General features: G+C 46.0%; 2 protein-coding genes across 2 annotated transcripts; one reads left to right on the top strand and one right to left on the bottom strand.

Moving 5' to 3' along the window:
* Positions 1 to 2,463: 2,463 nt before the first annotated feature.
* On the bottom strand, positions 2,464 to 23,966 carry CNTROB (centrobin, centriole duplication and spindle assembly protein). The gene is made up of 19 exons (XM_007457804.1): positions 23,694 to 23,966; positions 22,825 to 22,909; positions 22,493 to 22,574; positions 21,851 to 22,007; positions 20,842 to 20,958; positions 20,512 to 20,628; positions 20,078 to 20,176; positions 18,460 to 18,702; positions 17,988 to 18,122; positions 7,389 to 7,522; positions 6,683 to 6,808; positions 6,317 to 6,479; positions 5,430 to 5,691; positions 4,352 to 4,506; positions 4,025 to 4,088; positions 3,678 to 3,848; positions 3,395 to 3,527; positions 2,827 to 2,899; positions 2,464 to 2,589 (listed from the first exon to the last, which is right to left on the bottom strand). Exons 1-19 carry the CDS (start codon positions 23,964 to 23,966, stop codon positions 2,464 to 2,466), a joined length of 2,715 nt encoding a protein of 904 aa, XP_007457866.1.
* A 1,053-nt stretch (positions 23,967 to 25,019) lies between these two features.
* TRAPPC1 (trafficking protein particle complex subunit 1) lies at positions 25,020 to 26,702 on the top strand. Its single transcript, XM_007457803.1, has 5 exons — positions 25,020 to 25,077; positions 25,188 to 25,286; positions 25,439 to 25,509; positions 25,859 to 25,997; positions 26,285 to 26,702. Exons 2-5 carry the CDS (start codon positions 25,188 to 25,190, stop codon positions 26,411 to 26,413), a joined length of 438 nt encoding a protein of 145 aa, XP_007457865.1. The 5' UTR covers positions 25,020 to 25,077; the 3' UTR covers positions 26,414 to 26,702.
* The last annotated feature ends 424 nt before the right edge of the window (positions 26,703 to 27,126 follow it).

Raw genomic sequence — 27,126 nt, 5'->3', positions numbered from 1 at the left:
CGCAGCAGCTGCAGGAGTTCTCAGGAGACAAGATTCCACAGCACACCCTGTCTGCACCAAATGAGGCCGGGGCTTAAAGGCTGTACCCACCTTCTCTGCATGTGGGCTTTTATGGAGCTCCCCAAATCTTTCATTTTTTTTTCTTCCCCTCTCAGAACATTCCCAAGATGATTATGGAGGAAGAAAGTGGGAGCTGCTTGACTGGGTTTTCTCCTGTTCCCCAGACTCCTTGCTGCTTTTTGGTGAAGAAATAGACTTTTAATATGGGTACCTGTTTTAAAAAATCAAAGTTGTCTTACTGTAACTAGCTCACAAAATAGTTAAGTAAGCAACTGTGCCCTTCTCTGATTTTGTTCTGGAGAGCTGGGAAATATTCTCCACACTGTCCTTCACGCCATGAAAAACGCAGGGCATGTTGACTGAGGGTGGCAGGTTGGAATCCAAAAGATAATGAGGTAAGACTGGGCGTTCATTTTACCAGTTTTTAAAAATTGTATAAAACCGTTTCCTCCCAAAGACGGTAGTATGCCATCAATCACAGAGTTTGGTCAAATAATTCTAGGCACTTGAGATGAAAAATAGAAAAGCAAATGTTTCCATAGGTGGGTAACGAGATTAGCCTTGAAAAGTCCCCTGAGCTGGTGCAACTCCTGTTTCTTTGCCAGAAGTCCTGAGCAGGACTGATGACAAGCTGTCCCCAGAGCCAGACCAGAGAGCCTGCGCACCTGCTGCTCATGTTTTTTTTTTAATCTTCTCCTCCTTTTCCCTCCCCCAGGAGCTAGAAAGTGACTTTTAGGTGGAAGGAAATACAGTGCTCCCTTGATATCTGGGGTAGGAGGTTGGTTCCAGGACCCCTGCAGATATCAACATCCGCAGATCCTCAAGTCCAATATAAAAAACAGCGAAGTGTTTGCATATAATCTATGCATATCCTTCCGTACACTTTATTTTTAAATTATTTATTATTTATTTATTTACTTGGCTGTGCTGGGTCTTAGTTGCGGCACACGGGATCTTCGGTCCCTGTTGTGGCAGGCGGGATCTTTAGTTGCGGCTTGCGAACTCTTACTTGCGGCATGTGGGGCCTAGTTCCCCAACCAGGGATCAAACCCGGGCCCCCTGCGCTGGAGCGCGGAGTTTTAGCCACTGGACCACCAAGGGAAGTCCCCATCCTCCCGTACACTTTAAATCATCTCTAGATTACTTATAATACCTCATATAATGTAAATACTATGTATCTAGTTATAAAAACAATGTAAATGCTATGTAAATATTAGTTGCTGGTGTGCAGTACATTCAAGTTTTGCTTTTTGAAATTGTCTGGAATTTTTTTTTCTCGAATATTTTTGATCCACAGGTGGTTGAGTGCACAGATGCAGAACCCGTGGGTATGGAGGGCTGACTATAAGATCTAAACATTTCTTAATATGAAACACCGTGTGAATCTATATCCTGTCAAGTCTATTCTGGAGCTAACCAAATAATTCAGGGCACATAGAATGACCCCACTCTCCTCACAGAATCTAGTAAACTGTCCCTCAAACACCCACCTAGGACCAGGCCCTAAGAATCACATCTACCATCATCCCCGCCCCGCACTGTGCTCCAGAGCGGGAAAGCTGTGTGTGGGTCCCAAGGTACCATCCTTCAGTTTAATCTAAAGTGTACTACGGGCTTTTCTGCATTTGTACTACGAAGTTGGGGTCTTTCACACTATTGTCATTTTCTTCTCTAATATTGTTTCTCTTTGTTCATTTTGGTGAGTATTAGGATGAAAGTTTTCACAATCATGGCTGTTTTTCCTTGCCAGCATTCTAGTCTTTTATACACGTTTCAAAGCCATAAGAGTGATGATTACAGCCATAACATGTGGCCTGGCTGGAGCAGAATCTGTCCATCAGAAACCTACTAGCGCCAACTGAAAGAATTAAATTATCTGCTCCTTAAACACAAAACTGTCTCCCCAAAAATCAAATTTTTACTGGAACTCTCTATACAATAAATTATTCTTTTATTGAAAGTGTTTTTCTGATTATTAAGTAATATATACTTGTTTTAGAACAGCTGGAAAATACAGAAATGTATAAAGAAGAAAATAAGAATCATCCATAATTCCACTACTGACCAGAGCTAATCACTCTGTGGGTTTTACTCTTGCAACACCGGGCTTTAGCTCACTAATGCTTCTGAAACTTAGCCACAGACTGTTTTCTTTCAAAGCACTCGTGTCTTTTTCCACAGAATATAAAATAGAAACATATAAAAAAACATACTCAAAAAAAACCCCAAAAAACAAAAAAACCCATACTCAAATAGAACAATGAGGTTTCTTCACAAAGTGGTTTCCTATAAATCCTCCATTTTCCAAATTCCTATGAGTCAGAAACTCTAATACAGACTACCGAGATTTATTAAAATAATAATAATAAAAATGAGAGACCAAAGAAGAGAAAGGCCAGGGACTTATCTCCAGATCCCCCCCCGACTCCTCACGCTGCCAGGGGCCGGCTGCCCACTCTTCTTCCGAGCTGGAGGTCTTTCAGTCTTAGGGGCTGTAGCGAGGCGGCGAGGCAGAGCCTGGGAGGGGATCTGAGAGTTGAGGGAAAGGAGAAAAAAAAGTCAGTGTCGCGTCCTCTCAACCGCCCCCCTGCCACTGAGGAACGGCATCGTGTGTCAGCAAAGGGGAAGGGCCACGCTACAGAAAACGGGACCCAGGATCGGAGGGGTTGGGCGACAGAGGACAGAGCCAGCTGGCGGGTGTGCAGAGGGCGAGGGACGAGCCAGTGAGAGCCCCCAGCCCCTCGCCCCCGCCCAACCTTCCCTCACCTCTTTCCGGGGCATGTCACCCAAGCGGGAGTCTGTGTTCCTTCTGGGGGCATTATCCCCTCGGCTGTCAGTCCTGCCATACAAATCAAGGGATGAGGATGGGCAGCTGTTCCCCCGATTCTCCCCACACGGGGTGGAAGAACTACTCCCCATTTCTGTCTCTTAAGAATAAGAACAAACAAGACAGACCCGGGCCGGGATCAAACAGGAGGAAACACTGGTGGAACCAAATACTGAGTTATACTAGATTGTCACAATCCCAGGACTCTCAGTTCTGAGCTTCAGGGTAAAGAGGAAAAAACTAAGGTAGAAAAACATGGAGAAGAGATTTTTTTTTTTAAGAAGTGAAAAAAAAAACAAAAAACAGACAAACAGAAAAGTAGAGACAAAAGACAGGTGCGGAGGAGTGAGAGCTGGAGGAGACTCCGATCTACATCTCACCCTCACTTCTTCCCCAGAAAAGGACGGAAGCTGCTACTCAAAGGACGATGCGCACACTCCACTCTTCCTGCCCACAATCCAGATTCCATCCACCTAGTCCCTCCACCCTTCCCTCCCAGGCTGGTACCCGCTGTGTTCCAGCCTCTTCAGGTAAAGCAGCAGATCCTCGGCAGGCAGTGCCCCCCAGCCCCGAGCTTGGTACAGTCGTAACAGCTGAGACACCTCCATCAGCTGCCTCGAGGGTGCGAGCCCATCTCCACCTGAGAGACACATCAGTAATGGTCATCATCCTAGGCCCTCCCCCAACCCTATCCCAGCTCTCGGAGTCCAGACAGGTCTTCAGTTCCAAGTACCAGCTCCACACTCGAGACCTACCCGTTTTATCTGCCGGTAAACCATGACCTGCTTACCTCTCTCTGGGCAGCCATCGGTGGAACCGCCGCTCTGTGAATGGGCCGAGGGAAGATCATGGACCCGGAAAAGACTGGACGCCATGGCTAAGGGCACTTTAGTTTTATGGACCGGGGGTGGGAGGCGTGGCGCCTGAGGGGCTTCCTCCCAAGATGGGGCAGTCAGAGGACCTAGCAAAGGAAAGAGATTCAAATCAGGAAATGGGGCAAAATCCAAGGAATCCTGCCACCTTAGCCTCCGTGGGGCTTCGTCACTTTTGCCAGCTCCTAAAGACCCATATGCCTGGGAACCAGATCTCCCACCTCCTCCAGGCCTGGCCCCAACCTTCTTCAGAGGTGGTGCTCACCAGACTTAGGGGGCAGCAGGTCGTTGGGGGGGTTCTCGTTGCTCTGGGGCGCTGTCTCCAGCAGCTGTGGGGACAAGACAGTAAGGTCCCCTGAGGACCCCTGAAGAAAGAGACCTCAGTGTCTGCGGGAAGCAGCAACTGGGGAGGTAAGAGCTGGGGCTGGTCACCTAAGTTCCAGAAGGAACTACTGCAACTGGGAGAGGCAGAAGCTGGGACGAAGTCTTAGTCCTAAAAGGCGGATGAAGTCAGAATCCTAGTCTCCCAGAGTAGAAAGAGAAAATGAGGAGGGAGAGGAGAAAACAAGGTGGGACGGGTGGGCCCTCTTACCTGGTGCAAAAAATGCTTGAGGCCCTGCAGCTGGGAAGGGGGCGGCAGCCCTTGCTTCAGGAAGCCATCCCTGTCGGACCCTGGATCTTCCTCAGGGAATGGCCGCTCTGCCCTGTGATCGGGATGGAAGGTCCCAGCTGCAGAGAAGGCCTCAGCTGTAAAGTGAAACAGGGGCGTGTGCTGTAGGGGAGGGGTTTCTCCACAAATCAGCTCACCACAGGCCAGGAAGGAAGGGGCCTATTAAATATAACAGGGGCAGCACAGCCAGGAGAAGCTGGTCACGGTGGAAAACAGCTGGAGAGGGAAGAACTGAAGGCAACTGAGAGTCGGTACAGCTGAATTCTAAGACAGAAGTGTAGACAGAAGGGGAAAGCTATGGTACTAGGCTGCTGAATAAATAAATACCACCGCAGCACAGAATGGTTTAAGATCAACAGACATGTTCCGGCTCCTTCACCAGAACATGCCCTCATTCTTAATTCTGCCTGGGTTGTCACATTTACACCACACAGAGCACCGTCATCCCCACAAGTCACAGCTGACTGAACCAGGCGTGGCCACCACTCAAGGTCAGCCGATCCAAGGGACGGTTACCAACTCATCAGATCGCCTCTCTTTAAACTGGACCTAAGAAACAGAGGCACCAATGTCTCTGTAAGGTTGTCTAGAGTCTTTCTGGAGTCAGTGTCATGGCTGCTCAACTCACGTGCAAACCAAACTTGTGAGAGCAAGAACCTGAGGGAGAGAGAGGGCTGGTCGACCAAGAGGAAGGAGCAGATGCCGGGGAGGCAGAGTCCAGAGCCCACGCAGGCCCCAAGAGACGAGGAACAGCTGCCCAGCTTCTGGCAGCGCCGCTGAACCAACCCCGGTTCTCATTAAGCACAGATACATCACATTTCCATGAGCCTCACTCCCTTTATTTGAACAAACTGGAGTGGATTTCTGCTCCTTGCAATTTATGGACACTAAGTCATCTGGGAAACGAAATGCTTAAGTCCCAGACAGAAAGGAAGCTAGGTTAAGAGGGAGCCAATCCGTGTGGGTAAGGAGAACCCCAGTGATTCCTGTCCCCAGTCACCTGAGGATGAAGTGAGATCCGGCTTTGGCTCCAGGGGCTGGAAGGAATGCTGGCTCTGGAAAGTGGGGCCCAGCAGGAGGCTAAGATCTGGGGAGGGGCTGCAGAGAACAGGTGGCAGCACCCCAGGCGGCTCTTCCTGTGCTTCCCGGCTCTGCTGCAATACGGGCTTTAGGGCCACTGCCACGGAGGGCACAGTCCAGATGCTCCTCTCCCCCTTCTCCGGTTCCTGTGGCCCAGGGCTGGAGGGGCCGGCAGGAGGAACCTGGGCACAAGAGAGGGTGCATTTAAAGAGATGAGACATGGCACAGACACTTTTTAATAAGATTACAAATTAGTAGAACGTCCTTAAAAGGAGGTTGGGGAACATTTATCAAATTACTATCAAATTTTAAAATGCTTATTTTTGAACTTACAATTCCATTTCTAGAAATTTTATAGATATACTTGCACGAAGACATATATTAATGATATTTTTTGCAGCACTGTTTGTAGAAGCAAAATATAGGAAACAACTTTAACGTCCACCAATAAGCACTTGGTTAAGTAAAAAGTCACAAAACTGTGTACAGAAGGCTACTGTTTGGGGGCAGCACTCGAGACACCAGTAACAGCTGCTGCTCCTGGGGGGAGGAACCGGGAGACTGAGGTGCAGGGATGGGATGGAGATTACTTTTCACCGTATATCTTTTTGAACAGTATGGATTTTTTTTTTTTTTTACCATGTGCATGTCATCATCTATTCCAAAAAAGATTTTAGCTAATAATAAACATTTAATAATTAAAAGAAGGAGGTAGGAGATGCCAACATTGGGGTGAACTATGGACCGCCCTTGGGAGGGAGCTAGATTTCCAAAGAAGGGGTTGAAACACAATTCTGCGCAGCATACCGGGGGACTAGGCGGCAGGGCGGCAGTGCTGAGCAGGTGGCTTGCCTCCTCCCAGTGGGCCTGCAGCATGGCCTGCAGCCGCTCCAGCAGCTCCGCCCGCTGCTCCTGCAGCCGCTGCCTCCCACTCTGCAGCTCCCGCGCTCGCGCCTGCTCCCGGGCCAGTCTGAAGGCAAGACGCGAGAGGCGATGTCGGCCCTTTACAAAAGCAGGGACTCGGAGAATAGGAAGAGCCAGAAGGGAATATGGAACATGTGAAATTGTGAAAGGCGCTGGGGCCAGTGCGGGAGAGGCCAGGGCTACAGAGGAAGCGGCCCTTCACCACTCCCTCTGGGACCGCGGCCTAACAGCGAGACCAGGGGCCGGCACCTGAGCTCATAGTCCTGGGCCACCTGCTGCTGCCTCTCCTCCCGTTCTGCCATTTCCACCTTGAACTGAGCCAACTGAGTGGACAACTCCTGCTGGTGCTGTCCATTTAGCTCCTGCAGCTGCTTCCTGGGAGGACACAGGTGAGAAAAGAGGACTGAATCTTGAGACAGAAGAACTAATCAAATAAGAAAAAGCCAGAACGCGTGCACGTGAGAGAGAGCCAGCCAGCCCAGCCGTGGCACAGGCGCATTCAGGAAAGAGGACAGCTGGTATCTTAGGATGGGCTCCCCAGAAGCAGAGACTGAGATGAGGATTTATGGGAAAGTGGTTCATTTAAGAAGCATTTCTAGAAAAAAACTGGTAGGGGACTAGGGCTGAGGTGGGGAGGAGGCTCAATCCTCCAGGGCGGCTCTGAAAATGTTGCAGGTCGAAGCTCACCACTGTGCCCACCAGGGGCAAGGGAGCTGGAAACGTACATTCCTGTGGCCATCAGTTATTGGTTAAGTGCTACCTCCTATGGGGTGACAATGGAAAATCCCCAAGCACGCTGGCTCTCCCTGTGAACCTTGAAGGCAGCTCTCCCACCAAGAGACTGACAGCAGCCAGTGTGTTGGAAGATGGTAAAGAGATCTGAGAGGGTCTGGACCGGGCCCCGACACCACCTGCTGCGGCTGGGGAGAGGTAGCAGCCAGTGAGCTCCACGTACCTGTGATGCTCCCTCAGGGAGGCTGCTTGACGCAGGCTGCTCTCCTGAGCCTGCGCCAGCCTCTCTGTCACCCGCTGCTCCAGCTGCATGGCCAGCTCCGACTCCATCTGGATCCGCTGGCTTTCAAACCGGGCCTGGGAGTAAGGGAAGGCAGGGTCATTGTCAGATCGGTTCTATCTGGGCTTAGAAGAGGATGGAGGATATAAGGTAGACCAAAAAATCCACGTACCAACGTTACCTCATATGCCTAAGAGATAAAGAAACAAGAATTTTGCCACAAGGGGTGAAAGAGGTTTCCTTTCCTTATTAAACCATGAGGTGCGCACACCTTATATGTACACAAAAGTAAAAATGACTTTGGACAATAGAAATATCTTTTTTTTTGGACAAAAGAAAAGTTAGGTAGAACAATCAAATGTGTTACACGTGTCTGAGGTGACACGTGCAATATTCCTGGTGTACCACCTAAAACCCAGGGAGCTTTCAAAAACTGTCTGTGTTCCCTCCTCCTAAAGCAGAATCATTGTCTCTATTTTCTCACCTCATAATCCTTCCTCAACTCACTGAAATCTGACTTCCACTCATAGTCCTTCATGGCAAAGAACTTAATTTCTAAATCCCGCAGTGGTCATTTCTCAGTCTTTATCTTACGTCATCTCACTGCAACACCTGCCGCCTACATCAGTTTTTCCTTCTAAAACCATTTTCCCCTTCACTCCTGTGATACCACCAGCCACGCGATCTCATTCCACCCAACTGCTCTTCAGTCTCAGCTAATACTGCTCCTCCTCCAACTGCCCATCAAGGCACAATGCTTCCTTGAGTTCTGTCTTCAGTTTTCTTTTTGACCACATGCTACCATTCTGGGTCACTGATGCTTTTACCTGTGTAGAGCAAATGTCTAGCATTTAGGCCATGTTTTTTGCTACCGTTTATACCTTAAAATTCTAAATCTCTCTCTTTAGCCTGGACCTTTCTTCTAAGCTTTAAGCCCATATACCCAGAAACCTACTGTATATGCCTCAAATAGAACACATCCAAAATTGAGCTCATTTGTTTTTCTACCCTCAAACCTTTTCCTATTATATTTCTTGCCTTAGTTAATGGCACCACTCTCCACTGAAACACCCAACCTATTTGAAACCTGGAGTTATTCTTGACTCCTCCCACATCTTTGCCCCTCCCACTGGTCATTTCATTCTATTCAATACTAACAGCTCTCTAATTTACCCTTCTGCTCACTACTACGTTAATTCAAGATTACTTCAAGTCTAACTGATCTCCCTGCCTCTATTCTACCCTCCACCCTCTCTCATTCCAGCCCTAGTGGATCCTCTGCTTTGTGCCTGAGTGAATATTCTAAAGCACAAAGACGCTCAATTTGTTTCCTTGTTTGAAATCCTTCAAATGTCCCTACTGTCTAAGGAATAAAGTTCTGGCTGCTGAAACTGGCTTATAGGGCCCTTTATGATCCCATCATCTATCTCAGCTCTCCCAAATAGGTTCCAATCATACCAAACTCCTTACAGTTACCTAAATTCTTTTTTTTAATTTAAAAAAATTGTGGTAAGAAACTCATAATACAAACTTACCTTCTTAACCATTTTTAAGTGTACGGTTAGGTAGTATTAACTATATTCATGTTGTTGTACAGATCTGTAGAAATGTTTCATCTTGTAAAACTGCAACTCTAGGGCTTCCCTGGTGGCACAGTGGTTAAGAACACGCCTGCCAATGCAGGGGACATGAGTTCGAGCCCTGGTCTGGGAAGATCCCACATGCTGCGGAGCAACTAAGCCTGTGCACCACAACTACTGAGCCTGCACTCTAGAGCCTGCGAGACACAACTACTGAAGCCCACACGCCTAGAGTCCATGCTCCGCAACAAGAGAAGCCACCACGATGAGAAGCCCACACACTGCAACAAAGAGTAGGACCCGCTAGAGAAAGCCTGTGTGTAGCAACGAAGACCTAACACAGCCAAAAAATAAACAAATAAAACAAAACAAAACAAAAAAAAACAACCTGAAACTCTATATTCACTGAACAACAACTCCCCATTTCTCCCTCCCCAGCCCCTAACATCACCACTGTTTCTGTTTCCATGATTTTGACTACTCTAGATGCCTTGTTACCTAAATTCTTTTTTTTTTAGTTTCACGTGTACAACATAGTGATTCAATATTTTTATACATTATAAAATAATCACTACCTTAAATTTTTTTAATGAAAAAACTTAATATATACTCCATTTGAGCCAGCAATTCCACTTTAAAGAATCTATCCTACAGAAGGGGTACCAAAGATTTATGTACAATGATGTTCACTGCAGCACTATTTTTTTTTTTTTTTTTGGCAGCAACGTGTGGCTTGCGGGATCTTAGCTCCCCAACCAGGGATCGAACCCATGCCCCATGCAATGGAAGCACAGAGTCCTAACCACTGGACCACCAGGGAATTCCCTGCAGCACTATTTTTAATAATGAAAAAAACTGACATCAGTGTAAATTTCTCGTCAAAAGGAAAATGCTTAAATAAACTATGATTCATCCATTTATAGCAATATTATATAATTCTTAAAAATAACATCTATACATCTTAATTCTTAAAAATAACATACATCTATATGTATTGACATGGAAAGATGTCTAAGATATATTATGAGGTAAAAACAACAAGTTGCAGCGAATGCATATACATTTTTTTAAAGCACCAGCCTAGAAACCCATATGAAAAGGTTCTAAAAGGACACAAAGTGATGCGGGAAGGGAAGGCAACCGTTTACTTCTGTAATATTTGAACTTGTATTACAGATAACTTTTACATCTTAAAAATATTTTTTAGAGTTCTTTGGGGAGACTACCTTGACCCATCCATGTAGAATTGACGACTCCTTTCTCTGTGTTTGATATTTACCTCTGATAAGTTAACTTTGAGAATTTAGACAGAAACTGAGTTTGACTTTAAAACTAACTGACAGGGCTTCCCTGGTGGCGCAGTGGTTGAGAGTCCGCCTGCCGACGCAGGGAACACGGGTTCGTGCCCCGGTCCGGGAAGATCCCACATGCCGCGGGGCGGCCGGGAGCCTGGGCTCCGAAACGGGAAAGGCCACAACAGTGAGAGGCCCGCGTACTGCAAAAAAAAAAAAAACAACTAGCTGACAAAAACAAACAAACAAACATGAAATGAGGAAAAAATAATGAATCTAAAAGATGACAAGAAAGGAGAGGAAAATAAACACTGAATAAGCAGAACAAAATAAGATATAAAGTTAAGACATGGATTCAGCTATGAATAAACTAATTAAATTAAATGAGTTTAATGCTCCAGCCAAAAGGCAAATATATAAAGGTTGAAAGTAAAAAAGTTAGAAAAATATTTCTCAGGGAAACCCTTATTTTTTTTAAAGACCAATATAGATCTATTAATATTAGGCAAGATTAGACTCTAAGGCAAAAAGCCTTGTAAGAGATAGAGTCATCTCATAAGGATAAAACACTCAATTTACCAGGAAAGATATAGCAATTTAAAAAATTATATGTATCTAATCATAACAGAGCCTCAAAATGTATAAAGCAAAAATTGACAGACTACAGGAGAAACAGACAAATCCACACTCAGGGAGATTTTTAATAGAAAAAAAAATAAAAAGGGATATAATGACTTCAACAGCATAGTTAACAAACTAGACACATATAAAAATAGACATATAAAACTTCACCAAACAACTATAAAACACATGTTTTTAAGCACACATGAAATATTTAGAAAACTCGACCATATATTAAGGGATAAGTCTCAACAATTTTCAAAGAATTTAAATAATAAAAATAGTATATTCTCTCAGGATATCCACAAGAAACTCTCCAATGATGGGGGTGGGGACAAGAAAAGAGAGGAAGCGGGGTGGGAAGGGGCAGAGAGAGAGAGAGGTGCAGACAGACAACAGACAAATGTAGCAAGATGTCAACTGATGAATCTAAGTGTATTCATTATACTTACTATTCAAGCAACATTCAAGACAGAAATATTTCAACACAAAAAGTTGGGTGGAACGTACATATAAGTAATTTTTTAAAAGCCCATGCTCTCTAATCACAAATATTTAAGCTATAAATCAATAACAAAAAGATAATTAGAAAACCCTATATGTTTGGAAATAACCCAGGAGATCAGAAAGTAATCATATAAAAAAAGAATATTATTCAGGGGTCTTCCCTGGTGGCGCAGTGGTGGCGCACTCGCTCCCAGTGCAGGGGGCCTGGGGCCTGGGTTGGATCCCTGCTCAGGGAACTAGATTCCACATGCATGCCACAACTAAGGAGCCCGCCTGCCACAACTAAGACCTGGCACAACCAAATAAATAAATATTATTTTTAAATGAATATTATTCAGAACCAAACAATAAGGCAAATATCACATGGGACAAGTTGTAGGATGCACTTAAATTAGTACTTATGGAGGAACTTAGAAGAAGCAAGCATTCATCTTAAGAAGATTTTAAAAAGAAGAACAGAATAAAATCAAAGAAAATATAAGAAATGAAATAAGGTACAGACGTTAATAAAATGGAAAAAAAATCAACAAAGCCAAAAGGTAATTTTCTGAAAATATATTTAATTAAATCATGAGTAAGATGGTTTCAAAAAGAGATGATGACAGAAATGAACAATATCTGGAATGAAAAAGTAGAAAAGATGCCAGGGACATTAAGATAAAATTATGAACAACTGTAAGTCAATAGATTAGAAAATTTAGACTGAATAGATATATATAGATAAGAGAACACCAAAAATAATTCAAGAAGAAATAGAGAGCCTAAATATTTCTTTCTTTTTTTTTTTTTAAAAGGATTGCTTTTCTTTTCTTTTCTTTTTTTTAATGTGGACCATTCTTAAAGTCTTTATTGAATTTGTTACAATGTTGCTTCTGTTTTATGTTTTGGGCCATGAGGCATGTGGGATCTTAGTTCCCTGACCAGGGATTGAACCTGCACCCCCTGCATTGGAAGGCGAAGTCTTAACCACTGGACCTCCAGGGAAGTCCCCCTAAATATTTCTAGAAACATTCAAGAAGCAAAATCAAGTCAAATACGAAGTATTCAAGAAATACATATTAAATCCAACCTTACAAATTATTTCAAAGTATAAGAAGAGAGGGAGTAGATCATATATCTAGTACTGGCAGATTGTTATTCAGAGTAACTGTTGTGCTGAACAAAAACAAGTTGAATAAGATATTTTAAAATATATGTATATACATGTATATCTCTTCCTAAAAAGTATCAAAGAGGTAATGAAACAGTATGGAATTACTAGGTCAAAGTAAAGGAAAAATGGGAGCCTAGCCGGGCTAGCAAGTACGGTAGATTAAAAAAAAAAAAAAAAAGAAATCTTAAAAATAAATAAATAAACAAACAAATAAATAAAGAGACATGTACACTTTTTTGGCAGGAGGGAGTCCAGACATTTAAGAAAATCTGTTAGATCACAGGCTAATCACAGAGATAATGGAACAGAAATGTCAATTACCACACCCAAGAAATACCATTTGCAAAAACCATTTGGAAAAGTCACTATACAAATAGATGGCTGCAGCTGTCAAAAGAAATCCCTGAGGAGGGAGAAAATGTGATTTCCAGAGTTACTACATTATAATACTCAAAATATACAGCTCTCAACAAAAGATTACAAAACATACCAAAAAAAAAAATCTTGAAAATATGACTCATTCAAAGGAAAAAGAGAATGTAACAGGAACTCTTCCTGTGGAAGCCCAGACATTGGGATTACTAGTCAAAGACGTAAAATCAACAGTCTTAAATATGCTCAATGAGCTATTTAGACAATAAACTAAAGGAAATCAGAACAAAGTATGAACAAATAGGGGGTGTCAATAAAGAGATTTAAAGAGATTGAAATTATAAATAGGAACCAAATAGAAATTCTGGAGCTGAAAAGTACAACTGATGATATGAAAAATTCACTAGATACCACTATACATCTACTAGAATGGCCAAAATCCAGAACACTGGCATGCCAAATGTTGGTGAGGATGTGGAACAACAGAAACGCTCATTCATTGCTGATGGGAATGCAAAATGGTACACTCGCTTTGGAAGACACTATAGTGGTTTCTTACAAAACTAAACGCGCCCTTACCATATGACCCAGCAACCACACTCCTTGGTATTTACCCAAAGGAGTTCACACAAAAAACTTGCACATGAATGTTTACAGAAGTTTTACTCATAACTGCCAACACTGGGACTTCCCTGGTGGTCCAGTGGCTAAGACTCTGCACTCCCAATGCAGGCGGCCCTGGTTCGATCCCTGCAGGGAACTAGACCCCACATGCCGCAATTCAGAGTTTGCATGCCGCAACTAAAAGATCCCACATGCTGCAACTAAAGATCCTGCAGGTGGCAACGAAGATCCCACGTGCCGCAATTAAAACCTGGCACAGCCAAATAAATAAATAAATAAACATTTAAAAAAAACCCAACAAAACTGCCAACACTTACAAGCAACAAAGATGTGTAGGTGAAAAGATAAACTGACAATGGAATATTATTTACCACTAAAAAGAAGTGAGCTATCAAACCATGAAAAGACATGGAAAAAAATCATATCACTAAGTGAAAGAAGCCAATCTGAAAAGGCTACATACTATATGATTCCAACTATATTACATTCCAGAAAAGACAAAACTATGGAGAAAGTAAAAAGATCAGTGGTTGCCAGGGGTTAAAGGGAGGAAGCGATGAACAGTGAAACTAAGTATGATACTATAAAGGTGGATACCTGTCATTATAAGTTTGTCCAAACTCATATAATGTACAACAGCAAGAGTGAACCTTAATGTAAACTATGGACTCTAGGTGATAATGATGTGTCAACTGTAACAAATGTACTACTCTGGTGGGAGATGCTGCTAATAGGGGAAGCTGTGGGGGGCTGCAGTTAGGAAGTATATGGGAAATCTCTGTACCTTCCACTCAGTTTTGCTGTGAATCTGAAACTGCTCTAAAAAACAAAATCTATTTTAACTTTTTTTTTTTATTAATTAATTAATTTATTTATGGCTGTGTTGGGTCTTCATTTCTGTGCGAGGGCTTTCTCTAGTTGTGGCAAGCGGCAGTCACTCTTCATTGCAGTGCGTGGGCCTCTCACTATTGCGGCCTCTCTTGTTGTGGCGCACAGGCTCCAGACGCGCAGGCTCAGCGGCCATGGCTCACGGGCCCAGTTGCTCCGCGGCATGTGGGATCTTCCCAGACCAGGGCGCAAACCCGCGTCCCCTGCATTGGCAGGCAGACTCCCAACCACGGCGCCACCAGGGAAGCCCTAAAATCTATTTTAAAAAAAAATCACTACAGGGGCTCAATGGCAGATGTCAGCAGGCAGAAGAAAGGATCAATGAACTTGAAGATAAGCAACTGAAATTATCCCGTCAGATGAGTGGAAAGAAAAAAAAAAAATGAAGAAAAATGAATAAAACCTGGGGACCTGTGGGACATCATCAAACATACCAACATATGCACTAGGGAAGTCAAGAGAAAGAGAGAAAAAATATCTGAAGAAATAATGGCCAAAAGCTTCCCAAATTTGATAAAATTCATAAATCCACACATTCCAGAAACTCAACAATCTCTAAGCAGGATAAACTCAAAGATATCCACACTGACACATTATTGTCACACTATCAAAAGCCAAAGAGGGAATCTTGAAAGCAACAAGAGAGAAGCAATTTGTCACTTACCAGGGAGCTTCAATAAGATTAATAGCTGATTTCTCCTAAGAAATCATGGAGGCCAGAAGGTAGTGGAATGACATGTTTTTTTGTTTTTGTTTTTTGTTTTTTTTAAAATTTATTTATTTTGGGCTGCATTGGGTCTTCGTTGCTGCGCACGGGCTTTCTCTAGTTGTGGCGAGTGGGGGTTACTCTTCGTTGCCGTGCACGGGCCTCTCATTGCGGTGGCTTCTCTTGTTGCGGAGCATGGGCTCTAGACGCATGGGCTTCAGTAGTTGGGGCATGTGGGCTCAGAAGTTGTGGCTCACAGGCTCTAGAGCACAGGCTCAGTAGTTGTGGCGCACGGGCTTAGTTGCTCCGCAGCATGTGGGATCTTCCCGAACCAGGGCTCGGACCCGTGTCCTCTGCGTTGGCAGGCGGATTCTTAACCACTGCGCCACCAGGGAAGTCCCAACATGTTTTAAAGAAAAACGACTGTCAACTAAGAATTCTATATGGGGAGGGCGAGGGGAATGTGAGGAAAATCCTTCAACGATGAAGGAGAAATTAAAACATTCCCTGATGGATAAAAGCTAAGGGTGATCATTACTAGTGGACCTGACCTACAAGAAATTCTAAAGGGAGTCCTTCAGGCTGAAATGAAATGAAATTAGACAGTAACTTGAGGCCATATGAAGAAATAAAGCCATATGAAGCAACTGATAAAGGTTGCTACATAGGCAAATATAAACCTATATTATTGTACTTTTGGTTTGTAACTCCTTTTTTCCAATATGATTTAAAAGGCAAAGGCATAAAACAATAATTACACATCTGTAACAATAACTATATGAAGGCGGAGGGACAGAGACATATAGGAACAGAGTATACGCTACTGAAACTAAAGTAGGTATTATCCAAACTAGGTTATTATTACTTTAAGATGTTAATTGTAATCCCAAGGTAACCATTCAGAAAATAACTTAAAAAATATACAAAAAAGGAAAGAGGAAAAGATAACAGTATACTACAAAAATATCAACAAACTATCAAAAAAAAAAAAAAAGGCAGTAATGGAGGAACTGAGGAACAAAAACATTTAAGACATAAAAAACCAAACAGCTAAATGGCAGAAGTCCTTCCTTATCAATAATTACTTTAAATGTAAACGGATTAAATGTTCCAATTAATAGGCAGGAATTGACATAATGGATTAAAAAAAAAACATGATGCACCTATACATTGTCCACCAGAGACTCACTTTACAAAGACACAAAAAGGTTGAAAGTAAAAGGATGAAAAAAGACAGTCCATGCAAATAGTAAACAAAAAATGGGGTGGGGGCTATATTAGTATCAGACAAAATAGATTTTAAGCAAAAAGGTTATATTAAGAAGGTATAGCAGTTATAAATATATGTGCACCTAATAGAGCCCCAAAATATATGAAGGAAAAAAATGACAGAATTGAAGGGAGAAAACAGACAGTTCTACAACCACAGCTGGAGACTTCAATACCCCACTTTTTGTGTGTGTGTGTGTGTGTGTGTGTGGTACGTGGGCCTCTCACTGTTGTGGCCTCTCCCGTTGCGGAGCACAGGCTCCGGACGCGCAGGCTCAGTGGCCATGGCTCATGGGCCTAGCCGCTCCGCGGCATGTGGGATCTTCCCGGACCGGGGCATGAACCCATGTCCCCTGCATCGGCAGGTGGACTCTCAACCACTGCGCCATCAGGGAAGCCCCAATACCCCACTTTTAATAATCGATGGAACAATAACGAAATGGAGGACATGAACAACACTAAAGCCAGGCGCTACTCTGGGATTTAACAGTAAATAGACAAAAATCATTGCCCTCGTGCACCTTACAGAAAATAAACAAGATACACTATGGGGGAGGTGGAGTGGGGAAATGGGTGAAATTGGTGAAGGGGATCGAGAGGTACAAACCTCCACCTATAAAATAAATAAGTCACAGGGATATAATGCACAGCATAGGGAATATTCAATGATATTGTAATAACTTCGAATGGTGATAAATGGTAACTAGACTTATCATGATAATCACTTTGTAACATATATAAAAATATCAAATCACTGTGCTGTACACCTGAAACGAATATAATATTGTAAGTCAACTATACTTCAATTTAAAAAAATTAAATACTAAGTAAAATAAATAAAAAGGTATATTATGTAGTATAGTAGGAGAAAAATTAAACAGGGAAGGAAACAGGGATTGTCAGGGGTTGCAGATTTTACTCAGTGTGGTTGGGGAAGAACTCACTAGGAAGATGACGTCTGAGTAAAGAGTAGTTCTCCTTACTCTAAATTCTTGTTTATCATACTCCTTCGAAAATGTGTGTGCTAGACAAACTCCCCATCTATCTGGTGAGCTCCTTGTTGACCGGGGCTATTGTGTTAGGACTATGCCAGCACAGAGCTTACATACTGAATGCCCACATAGACACGCACAGCTAGCATCAGTTCAGGGGGTACAGCAGCGTATAAGTTGCTACTGAAGTTTTTACTAATGTCTTCACCCTTGGTCCTCCATGATAAATTAGTTTCCATGTGGTCAGCCCTCCAACTCGATGGGCCAGGTGAAAAGTAAAAGTGTGTTCTCTCAAACACTGGCCTCACTAACCCAGAAACTGGGTGTCTCCTTAAGTCAACCATTATAATAAGGAAAAAAGTCTCTCAGAAACTCATTAATGTGCCCTTAGCACACATTTTATGCATAAAAACAGAGGCCCATAAAGGTCAAAATTCTAGTTAGAAATGGCAGTGTTTGCCTGACTCCTGAAAGTCACTCTGCCTCAGACCTACGTCTTCTCACCAGGAACTCTCCTCAAGAACCTCTGCCTCCTGACCTGCACCAGGCTCATCTCCAGCTGCAAGGCGTCTCTCTCTCTCCGAGCTGTGTCCAGCTCTCCTTCCAACCGCCGCACCTCAGACTGCACCAATGCCAGCTGCTGCTGGGCCTCCCGGGCTGCCTGGGCCTCCCTCTGGGTGTTCCCAAAAGAAAAAGAAATCAAACTTAAGTTTGTACCTCATTGCCTGTCTCCCGGTTACCTCTATTCCCCAATTCATCCTCCCGTACCCTAAAAACCAAGCTTCCTCTCTCCTCATATGTGACCTATTTCCTCATCTCTGTTGAATCTCACTCTTCAACCTTCCATGTATTTGATGCCCCCACCCCTTCCTGCAGGCCCTACACTCTCAATCTTCTCTCCCACATATAGTTCTTCACTCTCCATCCCAGTCCACTACCTCGCGTTTTCTGACATCCGTCTCATTCAATTATTTTGTCCTTCATCTGTTCCCCCATTCCCCAAGTGCCACTTTTACCTTCTCCCTTTCCAACTGAGCCTGGCTCTCCTCCTGCAGTGCCTGGTAGCATTCCTTAAGCTGATGCTCCTTCTGGGCCCAGGTCTGCCGTTCTTCTTCTAGGGCCACCTGAAGTGTCTCCAACTGTTGATGCTCACTGAGTTGCCCAGCCCGAGCCACATCCCGTTCTTCCTGCAGGGCCCGGCACCGCTGCTGTTCCAGCTCCAAGCTCAGGGTCAGAGCTTGCCTTTCCTCTTCCTATAGCCCCAGGAGAAAACCAAGATCCTTAGCATGCCCTCAAGAGACCAGCAATCTGCCCCCTTACCCCCATACAATGTGCCTGCTGAGGATTATATCCGTTAAAATACCATAGTTAACAAGCCCACAAGATTATATGGTAAATAAGAGCTTCTGCTCCAGAGTTAGGTAGATTTGGGTTCAAATCTCAGTTTGAATTCCAGCTCTGCATTTACTTTGTGTTCTGAGGCACACATCCTTATCTGTAAAGTGGGCATATTACAGTCTACCTCGTGAGGATTAAAGTTAAAAGCGTATGTAAAGAATTTAGCACAGTGTCTGGCATGTAGTAAGTACTCAATATACAACAGCTATCACCATCGTCATCAAAAGAAATTCCACAAAGACTAGAAAATCCAGCCTACGAATATGTACTAGCCAACCAGAAGCCACCATCAGTGCTCTTGGATGTAGCCTGTTAGGAATATAAGTACCAGAATGCATGTAGCAAGCATGTGTCATGCATGCAAGAAATTCTAAACCTGGCTACTAATTCATATGGGTAATCTTATCATTTCAGCAATTAAAAACTTAAGTAAGTCTCATCCCATACCTTTTCTGGTCTGCCATAGACCAGGGTTCTCAAACCTGGCTGAACGAAATCACCTAGGAAATTTCTGAAAATATTTAGGCTCCCCAACCCCCCATATATCAAAACCTCTGGGAAAGGGTCAGAAATCTGTATTTTAAAATAATTATCCAGGGCTTCCCTGGTGGCGCAATGGCTGAGCGTCCGCCTGCCCATGCAGGGGACACGGGTTCATGCCCCGGTCCAGGAAGATCCCACATGCCGCGGAGAGGCCGGGCCCGTGAGCCACGGCCGCTGAGCCTGCGCGTCCGGAGCCTGTGCTCCGCAACGGGAGAGGCCACAACAGTAAGATGCCCACGTACCGCAAAAAAAACACAAAAGAACAAACAAAACAAAACAAACAAACAAAAATCATCCAAATGATTTTAATGAAGATACAATTTGCTGAGTCTCTAACACTTACTTGGTGGCAGAGCTTACTTTCTGTAGAGTATCTAGCAGAACTAGTGCTTTTGTTTTTTTTAAAAATCTTCTTTTATGTATGTATTTATTTATCTATTTGGCCATGCCACCGAGGCATGTGGGATCTTAGTTCCCTGAGGAGGGATTGAACCTGTGCCCCCTGCAGTGGAAGCACAGGGTCTCAACCATTAGACCGCCAGGGAAGCCCCCAGAACTTGTGTTTTAAAGAACACACTTTGCCCTGGTGCAACTCAAATTATGAACTCCCACAATCCATCAAAAGCCTGTAACCCTCTAGAAGTAATTAACAGCCTCTACTGGAATTAACCCAGGAAGCATTCTCACCAGTGTCTCCCTTTCCCGTTGCTGCAGTCTGGCACCTTCCTGCTCACGATTCAGGGCCTCCATGGCCTCAGAAAGGCTTTGTTCCAGGCGGGTTACTGTCTTTCAAGGAGAGAGGAACACAGGACGGAGGAACTGAGGGGAATCCCTGTACTTCGAAAATCATTAACAACATAAACTCTAAAAGCAAGAGTTAACTAAATGACTTGGGGGCCAGAGAGAAGACCACATGGCGTGAGGAAAGCTGAGAAGACATCAACTATGCAAGTTTGACAGCAGAAACACTGAAGGGAGAGGAAGCGAGGAGAACTGTCAGGCCTGCTATGGCAAGATTGAGGTCAATCTGTCAGGAACCCTGACTCCAGAGCTGCTTCTACCCTCTCCCATCCAGCCGTCGCTGACCTACGTTCTAAAGCCCCATGACCCAGGTTGCACACCTCCTGCTGCTTGCTTCTAGTGAGTTCAGCTGCCTGGCGCTCCTCCTGGAGTCCCCGAAGCACCTCTGTCCGCTCAGCTTCATGCCGGTTCCAGCCCTCCACCACGCGGGCCAGGGTCTCAGGAAAGTCAGATAGAATTTCAAATAATTTTTTTGCCCTCTTTCTGCCCACAGGAGCAGGGTCAACAGCCACCTTCTCCCAGTGGTCAGTTAACCCACCACTTACCCCAGCTCCTAACATGAACAAAGAAATGTTGGTTGGCCTCCCCCTATTTACTATTCCTTGGTGCCCCCCATGGAGAGACCCACCCGCGTTCCACTACCCTGGCACCTTGTCCAGTTGTTCAATCATGATATCTTTCTTGCGGTCGGCAGTCACGGCCACAGCTAACTGTTGCTGAAGCTCTAGCACGCGGGTCTGCAGGCTCTGAATGTGGCGCTCACAATGCTGGGAAGAAGGATGAGGAGTCTGGATGTTGCCATCCTTAGTCTGACCAAAGCTCCGAACTTTCCAGCTCCTCTACAGGGGAAATGGGCTGGGACAGGGAGCCTGGGTCCCAAGAACAGAACAGGTTTGGGGAAGGAGAATCAGCAATCCTGGAGCCTAAGACCTCCAACACCTTCCTCTACCACCTCAGGAAGCAGGGGCTTAGTTTCCAGCCTCTTCCCGTTTCCAGATCTCCTGGGAAAAATTTCCATGAACCTTTTGGCAGGGGTGCAGCAGCCCATGCTGCAAAGAGTGAGAAGTTACTCCTGCCCTAAGAAGCATATTGGACACAACGATTCAACATGGCAAGGATAAAGGGGAAAGCCTTTCATTCATGGCCAGGCAATTTAAAATGGAGGAAGAGAAGGTTCCAAAAATGACAACACAACCAACAATTCTGACTCTTCCTCTGCCTTGTCCCTCTCTCTGCCCGCTTCGGATAGGCTGAGGCTCACAGAAACAAAGCTCATTACATCACTGGTAGCTTTGCACAAGCCAACAAAGTTTGTTGTTCATTCACCAAACATGCACAGGGTATTTCTATGTGTTCGGTATAATCTATGCTTTAGGAAGAAAGTGCTGAACAAAATAACCTGTGACCTGCATGGAGCTTAGGCTTTAGAGGGGGAAAACAAACAAGATATATCAGACTTTGATAAACTACATGAAGGAAATAACAGAATGATCTGAGGGAATAATACCTGGAGGGAAGGTGTGCCATCCTAGCTAGGATGGTCAAAGAAGGCCTGCCTTCCAGCAGAGCCATTTGAGCAAAGTCCCAGCCTGCAGGCCCTTAACCTTCAGCCCCTTTTCTAATCTTTGCTGCTGTCAAAAGGAAGCCTTTATATCTCACCTTGCGACGGGTATGCTCTGAATCCAGTGCATCTCTCAGCCCCTGAAAATCCGGGGGATTGAGTGGGGGCCCTGACCGAAGGCTGGTGTAGCAGGGAAACAACTCCTCCAGGGCTTGGGCTGAGCTAGATGGAGATAAGTCGTGCAGGGGCCGGGTGCTGAGCAAATCAGGTAGAGAATATTAGGGTTGGGAAAGCTTTTGAGATCCACTAGCCCAACTGTGACATTTTACAAATGAGGAAACTGAAACTCAGGGCGGGAGACTTGCCCAAAGTTGCAAAGCTAGGTAGATAAGTGATAGAGCCATAGATAGCACGCAGGTTCTGTGATTCACTCTATAGTGCTCCATCCTCTATTCCACACTCCCTGCAGTACAAGTCTCAGCAGAAACAAGCTAGCTCTTCTGGAGGAAGAAGGACTAGAAGCTGGGAGAGAGCCAGGTACTAAGCAGCAGATGCCCATGTTCCCAAAGGAGGAAAGGGGATAGAAGAAAGGAGAGAAAGGATGAAAACTGAAAGCTAAGTGACAAGCATCTTAGGTCCTTAAGAGACACAAAAGCAGTAAAGGGAGAACTAAGCACTAGAACACTTGGCTTTCCAAGAAAGAAAGGAAGTCAGCTGCGAGAACCCCAAGGAAAACTCACTTAAGTAAGGTGGCCGTGCTGTCACTGTCAAAGGAGTCCTCTTCCCGTCTCTCTGAGCCGGCACCTGGAGTAGCGGGATCCTCTGTGGGCAGCCAGAGAGGCCCACAGCCAGGGTCAGGTAAGGACAGGAACAGGGACCACTTGAAGAAGAGGTCCTTCCTTTCTACTTCAGCCACTCCTCCTGCCCTCTCCCAAAGAACGGGAACCTTTCCTCCAGAAATCTCTTATCTCCGAGGTCGAGGTCGCCACCCCCCACACACCCTGCTTCCTTCCTCCACTTTTTCCCACCCCTTAAATCTAGGTTTTCCTTTATAGGGAAGGGGTTCACTCACGATAGGCCATATCTCGTGAGGTTTGGAGCATGCTCTGGAGTTGACCCCGAACACTTTCCATCTCAAAGATATGCTTGGAACCATCCTAGAAAAAGCAACATGGAAATCAGACGCAATAATCCATAATCTACCTACTGTCAGGGTAGATGGCATCCAGTAGCCCCTAAGGCCCAAGAATTTTTACTCTCACATCTGGGAAAACAAGAAAAATAGGACTGACCTAGTAAGAAACTCAAATGTCTACAGAAGCCAGACAGGTAATGTAAATGAATTAATTGGGCACCTTAAGACAAGAGTAGTGAGGATTCTTGCCAACTAGAGAGCAAATATCCTGTCTAAAGACTCTGTAGTCCATGGCTATCAGTTTTTCAAACTCTGGGCGGCCTAACCAGTCTGCAGATTGGTTATGATACCTGCTCTGTCTGACACTATCTATCTATAACATGTATAACTGATTAAACTATGTTTTAATGATTTACATGCCAAATTTTGAACCATATGATCAAGAGAGTTTTGAGCTGGATCTCAGCATATTTTCCTTAAGTCCTAGTTCCCTCTTGGGATGAAGAAATGTTATCCTCACTCCCAGCACCCACATCCCAGTTAAAGCACAGCAACCTATCCCACAGGTGTCTCTGAAGGAAAAAAAAAAAAAAAAAAGAGCTAGTAGTTTCACAACTTCCCAAATTATGGTGGCCCAGGCCACTGCCTCCCTCATAAACATTTGTTCCCAGGAACAAGCATGACTGACTGTGTAGTTAAAAGGAATTTGGAATCCAACAATAGGAGTTCAAGTCTCAGTAAAGCTATTTTTTTTTTACCACCCCTGATCCCAAGCCCTAGAGGTTTCCAAGACACACCTCCCTCACCTTCTTCTCCAAGTTGTTCTCCAATCCAACCGACAAGCTGTGACTCAGTTCTTGGGCCAAGCCATCTAACACCTCAGGAGGAGGTGGGAAGGTGGCGGGCAAAAACAGCTGGGCTCGGGCTGTGCTCTCTGCCTGACGACTGAGGTGCAAAGAAGTATACAGCTGGGAGGTCACCTCAGAGGATGCTTGGTTCAGCCCAGGGGCTTCTGATGAATCACTCAGGAGATCCTTGGCCCGGAGAGGTGAACTGGGGCTGGTAGCTGATGTTGCCATGAGTACAGGGAAGAGACAACTGGAGACAGCAGAGCTGGGAACTCCTGGTTCTGCTTTAGGAGAGCCCAGGGGGAAAGTACCCCGAGAAGGAAGATTTGGGAGAAAGGAGGAAGACTCCAAGTGAAGGATTCTTGTTGAATGAGGGTATGGAGCCTTTCTGGTTAGAGGAAAGGTTTCCAACGGTTCCAGAGGCCATGGGAGAGGGCAAAAGGATTTCTTTCCACAGCTCCTGGTAACAGTGGAAAAGGAGGGTGCAGCAAGGAGAGGGTGGGGACAGACCTGCTGCAGTTCCTCTGGAGCACTGAAAGCTGCAGATCGACTTCTGGCACAGGCTATCACTGGTCAATTGAGCTCTTAAGTTTTCACACCCAGAACGTGCAAACTGAAACGGACCCCAATCCAACAGAGGCCTAATTTCCGTCCAGCTGCCTTATTTGCCCCTCAGCTGGCTGTGGTCTCAGAGGGGCAGGAACCTCATGCTCCCCACCTCCCCTCTCCTCCCACTGCACTCGCTCTACCCAGGGTCAACTCTCTAGTATATCCCCTCCGATCCCTCCTGTCAAGAAAGCCATAGCAAGGTCCCTAGAATCCCTCCCTCCCTACTATCCCCAAAGAAACTTGGTGAACACTCGGTCACGCCCTCAGACGTCCCTAAAAAGTACGCCGCGCTCAAGCCTAGCCTGAGATCCCCTACCCCGACCACCCCGTTCCAACTACTCTCCACACCTCCAGTCCTCGGCCACGCAGTCGGCAAAGGTGGGGACAAGGGACTGCCCCCTCCCTTAAGCCCCAGTTCGGCAACACCAAGACAACCCACTTCTCGCGCCCTTCCCTACAATTAAAACCGTTGACAGCCTCCCGCCCACCGTCCGCAGCCCCGCCTCGCTCGCCTCGATGACGTCACCAGCCCAGGACACCTTGTTTTCAACCGCTCTCACAGCTTCTGGAGCCGGAGAGCCTGGACGCGCGTGCGCGTATCCGACCACCACGGATTGGTTTAGAGAGGTATAGGGGCGGGGTTATTTCTCTGCCGCTAGAGCGTGTAGACCCGGTGGGGCGGGGCTCCGCGGAAACCGGAAGTATCGAGTGACGGGCACTCGGAGAAGTTCCGGTGAGTTCGGGGGAGGGGTCCCCGTCTGGTTGGAGGGATCCCGGGCTAAGAACTGGAGCCTACGGGGTGTGGGCGGTCCCGGAGTGAGGCTCACATTCTCTGCCCTGCAGATGACTGTCCACAACCTGTACCTGTTTGACCGGAATGGAGTGTGTCTGCATTACAGCGAGTGGCACCGCAAGAAGCAAGCGGGGATCCCCAAGGAGGAGGTGACGAGAGGGCCCCGCGCAACCCGGGTGACCTCACATCTCCAAATGCACATTGTCCCAGTCGAGCTTCTTCTCTCCAAACCCTGGCTCCTTCCCATCCCAACCCTGGCTCCTTTAAAAACCGAGAGCTAACTCTGCCCCTCTCCCTCCAGGAGTACAAGCTGATGTACGGGATGCTCTTCTCTATCCGCTCGTTTGTCAGCAAGATGTCCCCGCTAGACATGTACGCGTAGTCAGAGGGGTTGTTGAGGGAGGGAGGGAATTTGGGGGTGGGGGAGACTTTCTGGAGTGGAAGAGGCTTTGGCCCCCAGAGAGGGTAAGGAGACACAGAGAGAGGCTGAGTCCGGGGCGAGAGTGCAGGAGCTGGCAGGAGCGGCGGTGGGGAAGATCTGAAGGTACAGAGGTTGGGCAACGGGGCTAAATTGAGGGGTGAAGATGGGAGGTGTCTTTAGTCAACCAGGCTCCTACAAACGACATGTTTAGAGAAGAGGGAGTCAATCTAGAGGAGATCAGAAGAATCTCTTTGGGAGAGATTTCGCTTCTATTCCTTAACATCCTCCTCATCTCTGCAGGAAGGACGGCTTCCTGGCCTTCCAGACTAGCCGTTACAAACTCCATTACTACGAGACGCCCACTGGGATCAAGGTTGTCATGAACACTGACTTGGGCGTGGGACCCATCCGAGATGTGTTGCACCACATCTACAGTGCGGTCAGTGCCAGCCCCTCGGACCCTTCCGCCAAAGCTTCAACAGCCATGGCCACTTAGAGCCCCAAGACTCCTTCAGCTTCCCTGCCCTAATCCCACTGTATTGTATCTCTATTGAAGTCAGACTTCTTGGGACCCTTATACACTCCCACCACCAGTTTCTCCCCAAGGAGGGTTTGCCTTCCAGCCCTTGATCGCTGTGCATTCACACACCCTTGAGGTTATAGTAGGTTTGGGGTTGAAAACAAGAAGTGTTCAAAGCCTGGCTCTAACACCCTCCCCCTCCACAGCTGTACGTGGAGCTGGTGGTGAAGAATCCCCTGTGCCCGCTGGGCCAAACTGTGCAAAGTGAGCTCTTCCGCTCCCGACTGGACTCCTACGTCCGCTCTCTGCCCTTCTTCTCCGCCCGGGCTGGCTGAAGGAAGCACTCTACCTCACCCCTCAGAAGAATCCCTGTCTGTCTGGGGCCCTTTGTTTCACTTGAGGGCCCCTACTGGCAGCCCCACGGCCCCAGCTCCTCCATCCCCATCAGGCCCCTCGGCAGCCCTCCCAGGGGGACAGCCTAAAAAGCCCTCCATGGTGCCTTTCCCATCACAGGAAGGAAGCCTACTGGAGTCTCTACACCTCCAAACCAGGCCCTCTCTCCAGTTTTATCCCCTACCTGATGCTGGGAGAAGTACAGAATAAACTTTTTATCACCCTCTGCGACCTGAGTGTGTTAGTTTCATTGTTCGATCGGGGCCTGCCTCTCTCGTGAAGGCGTGAACCAGGGTGTTCACATCCCCTGAGCCAGCAAAGAGGCTTTGTCCACGGGTTTCTCAACAGCGGCACTATTGACGTTTGGGGCTGGATAATATCTTGGGGTGTGTGTGTGGGGGGGGGGGGGGGGGGGGTGCTGCCGTGTACTTTGTTCTGGCCGCCACTCACTAGATGCCGGTAGCACATCTCCATGCCTTTCTCTCACACGCGCGCGCGCACCCAGATCGTGACAGTCAACAATGTCTCCAGATCTTGCCAAATGTCCCCTAGGGGAGAAAATAGCTCCCCGATTGAAAACCACTAGGTTGGGGGAAGGCCGACTGGCCTCGGGGTGCAGAGAGTAGAACCACCCTCCCGGTTCTGCTCTCCGGTT

Source organism: Lipotes vexillifer, unplaced genomic scaffold, assembly GCF_000442215.2.
Source record: "Lipotes vexillifer unplaced genomic scaffold, Lipotes_vexillifer_v1.1 scaffold611, whole genome shotgun sequence".
Classification (NCBI taxonomy): Eukaryota; Metazoa; Chordata; class Mammalia; order Artiodactyla; family Lipotidae; genus Lipotes; species Lipotes vexillifer.
The sequence above is the reverse complement of the archived record's forward strand: the minus strand, read 5'-3'. Positions and strand labels throughout refer to the sequence as shown.

Coding starts and splice junctions, on each gene's coding strand:
- CNTROB (XM_007457804.1), bottom strand. CDS start 23,966: ATGGCAACATCAGCTACCAGCCCCAGTTCACCTCTCCGGGCCAAGGAT. Junction 6,480..6,682: donor GCCCAGGACTATGAGCTCAG/GTGCCGGCCCCT, acceptor TCTTGCCTTCAG/ACTGGCCCGGGAGCAGGCGC. Junction 4,507..5,429: donor GGATCTCACTTCATCCTCAG/GTGACTGGGGAC, acceptor TTCACTTTACAG/CTGAGGCCTTCTCTGCAGCT.
- TRAPPC1 (XM_007457803.1), top strand. CDS start 25,188: ATGACTGTCCACAACCTGTACCTGTTTGACCGGAATGGAGTGTGTCTG. Junction 25,287..25,438: donor CGGGGATCCCCAAGGAGGAG/GTGACGAGAGGG, acceptor CTCTCCCTCCAG/GAGTACAAGCTGATGTACGG. Junction 25,510..25,858: donor AAGATGTCCCCGCTAGACAT/GTACGCGTAGTC, acceptor TCATCTCTGCAG/GAAGGACGGCTTCCTGGCCT.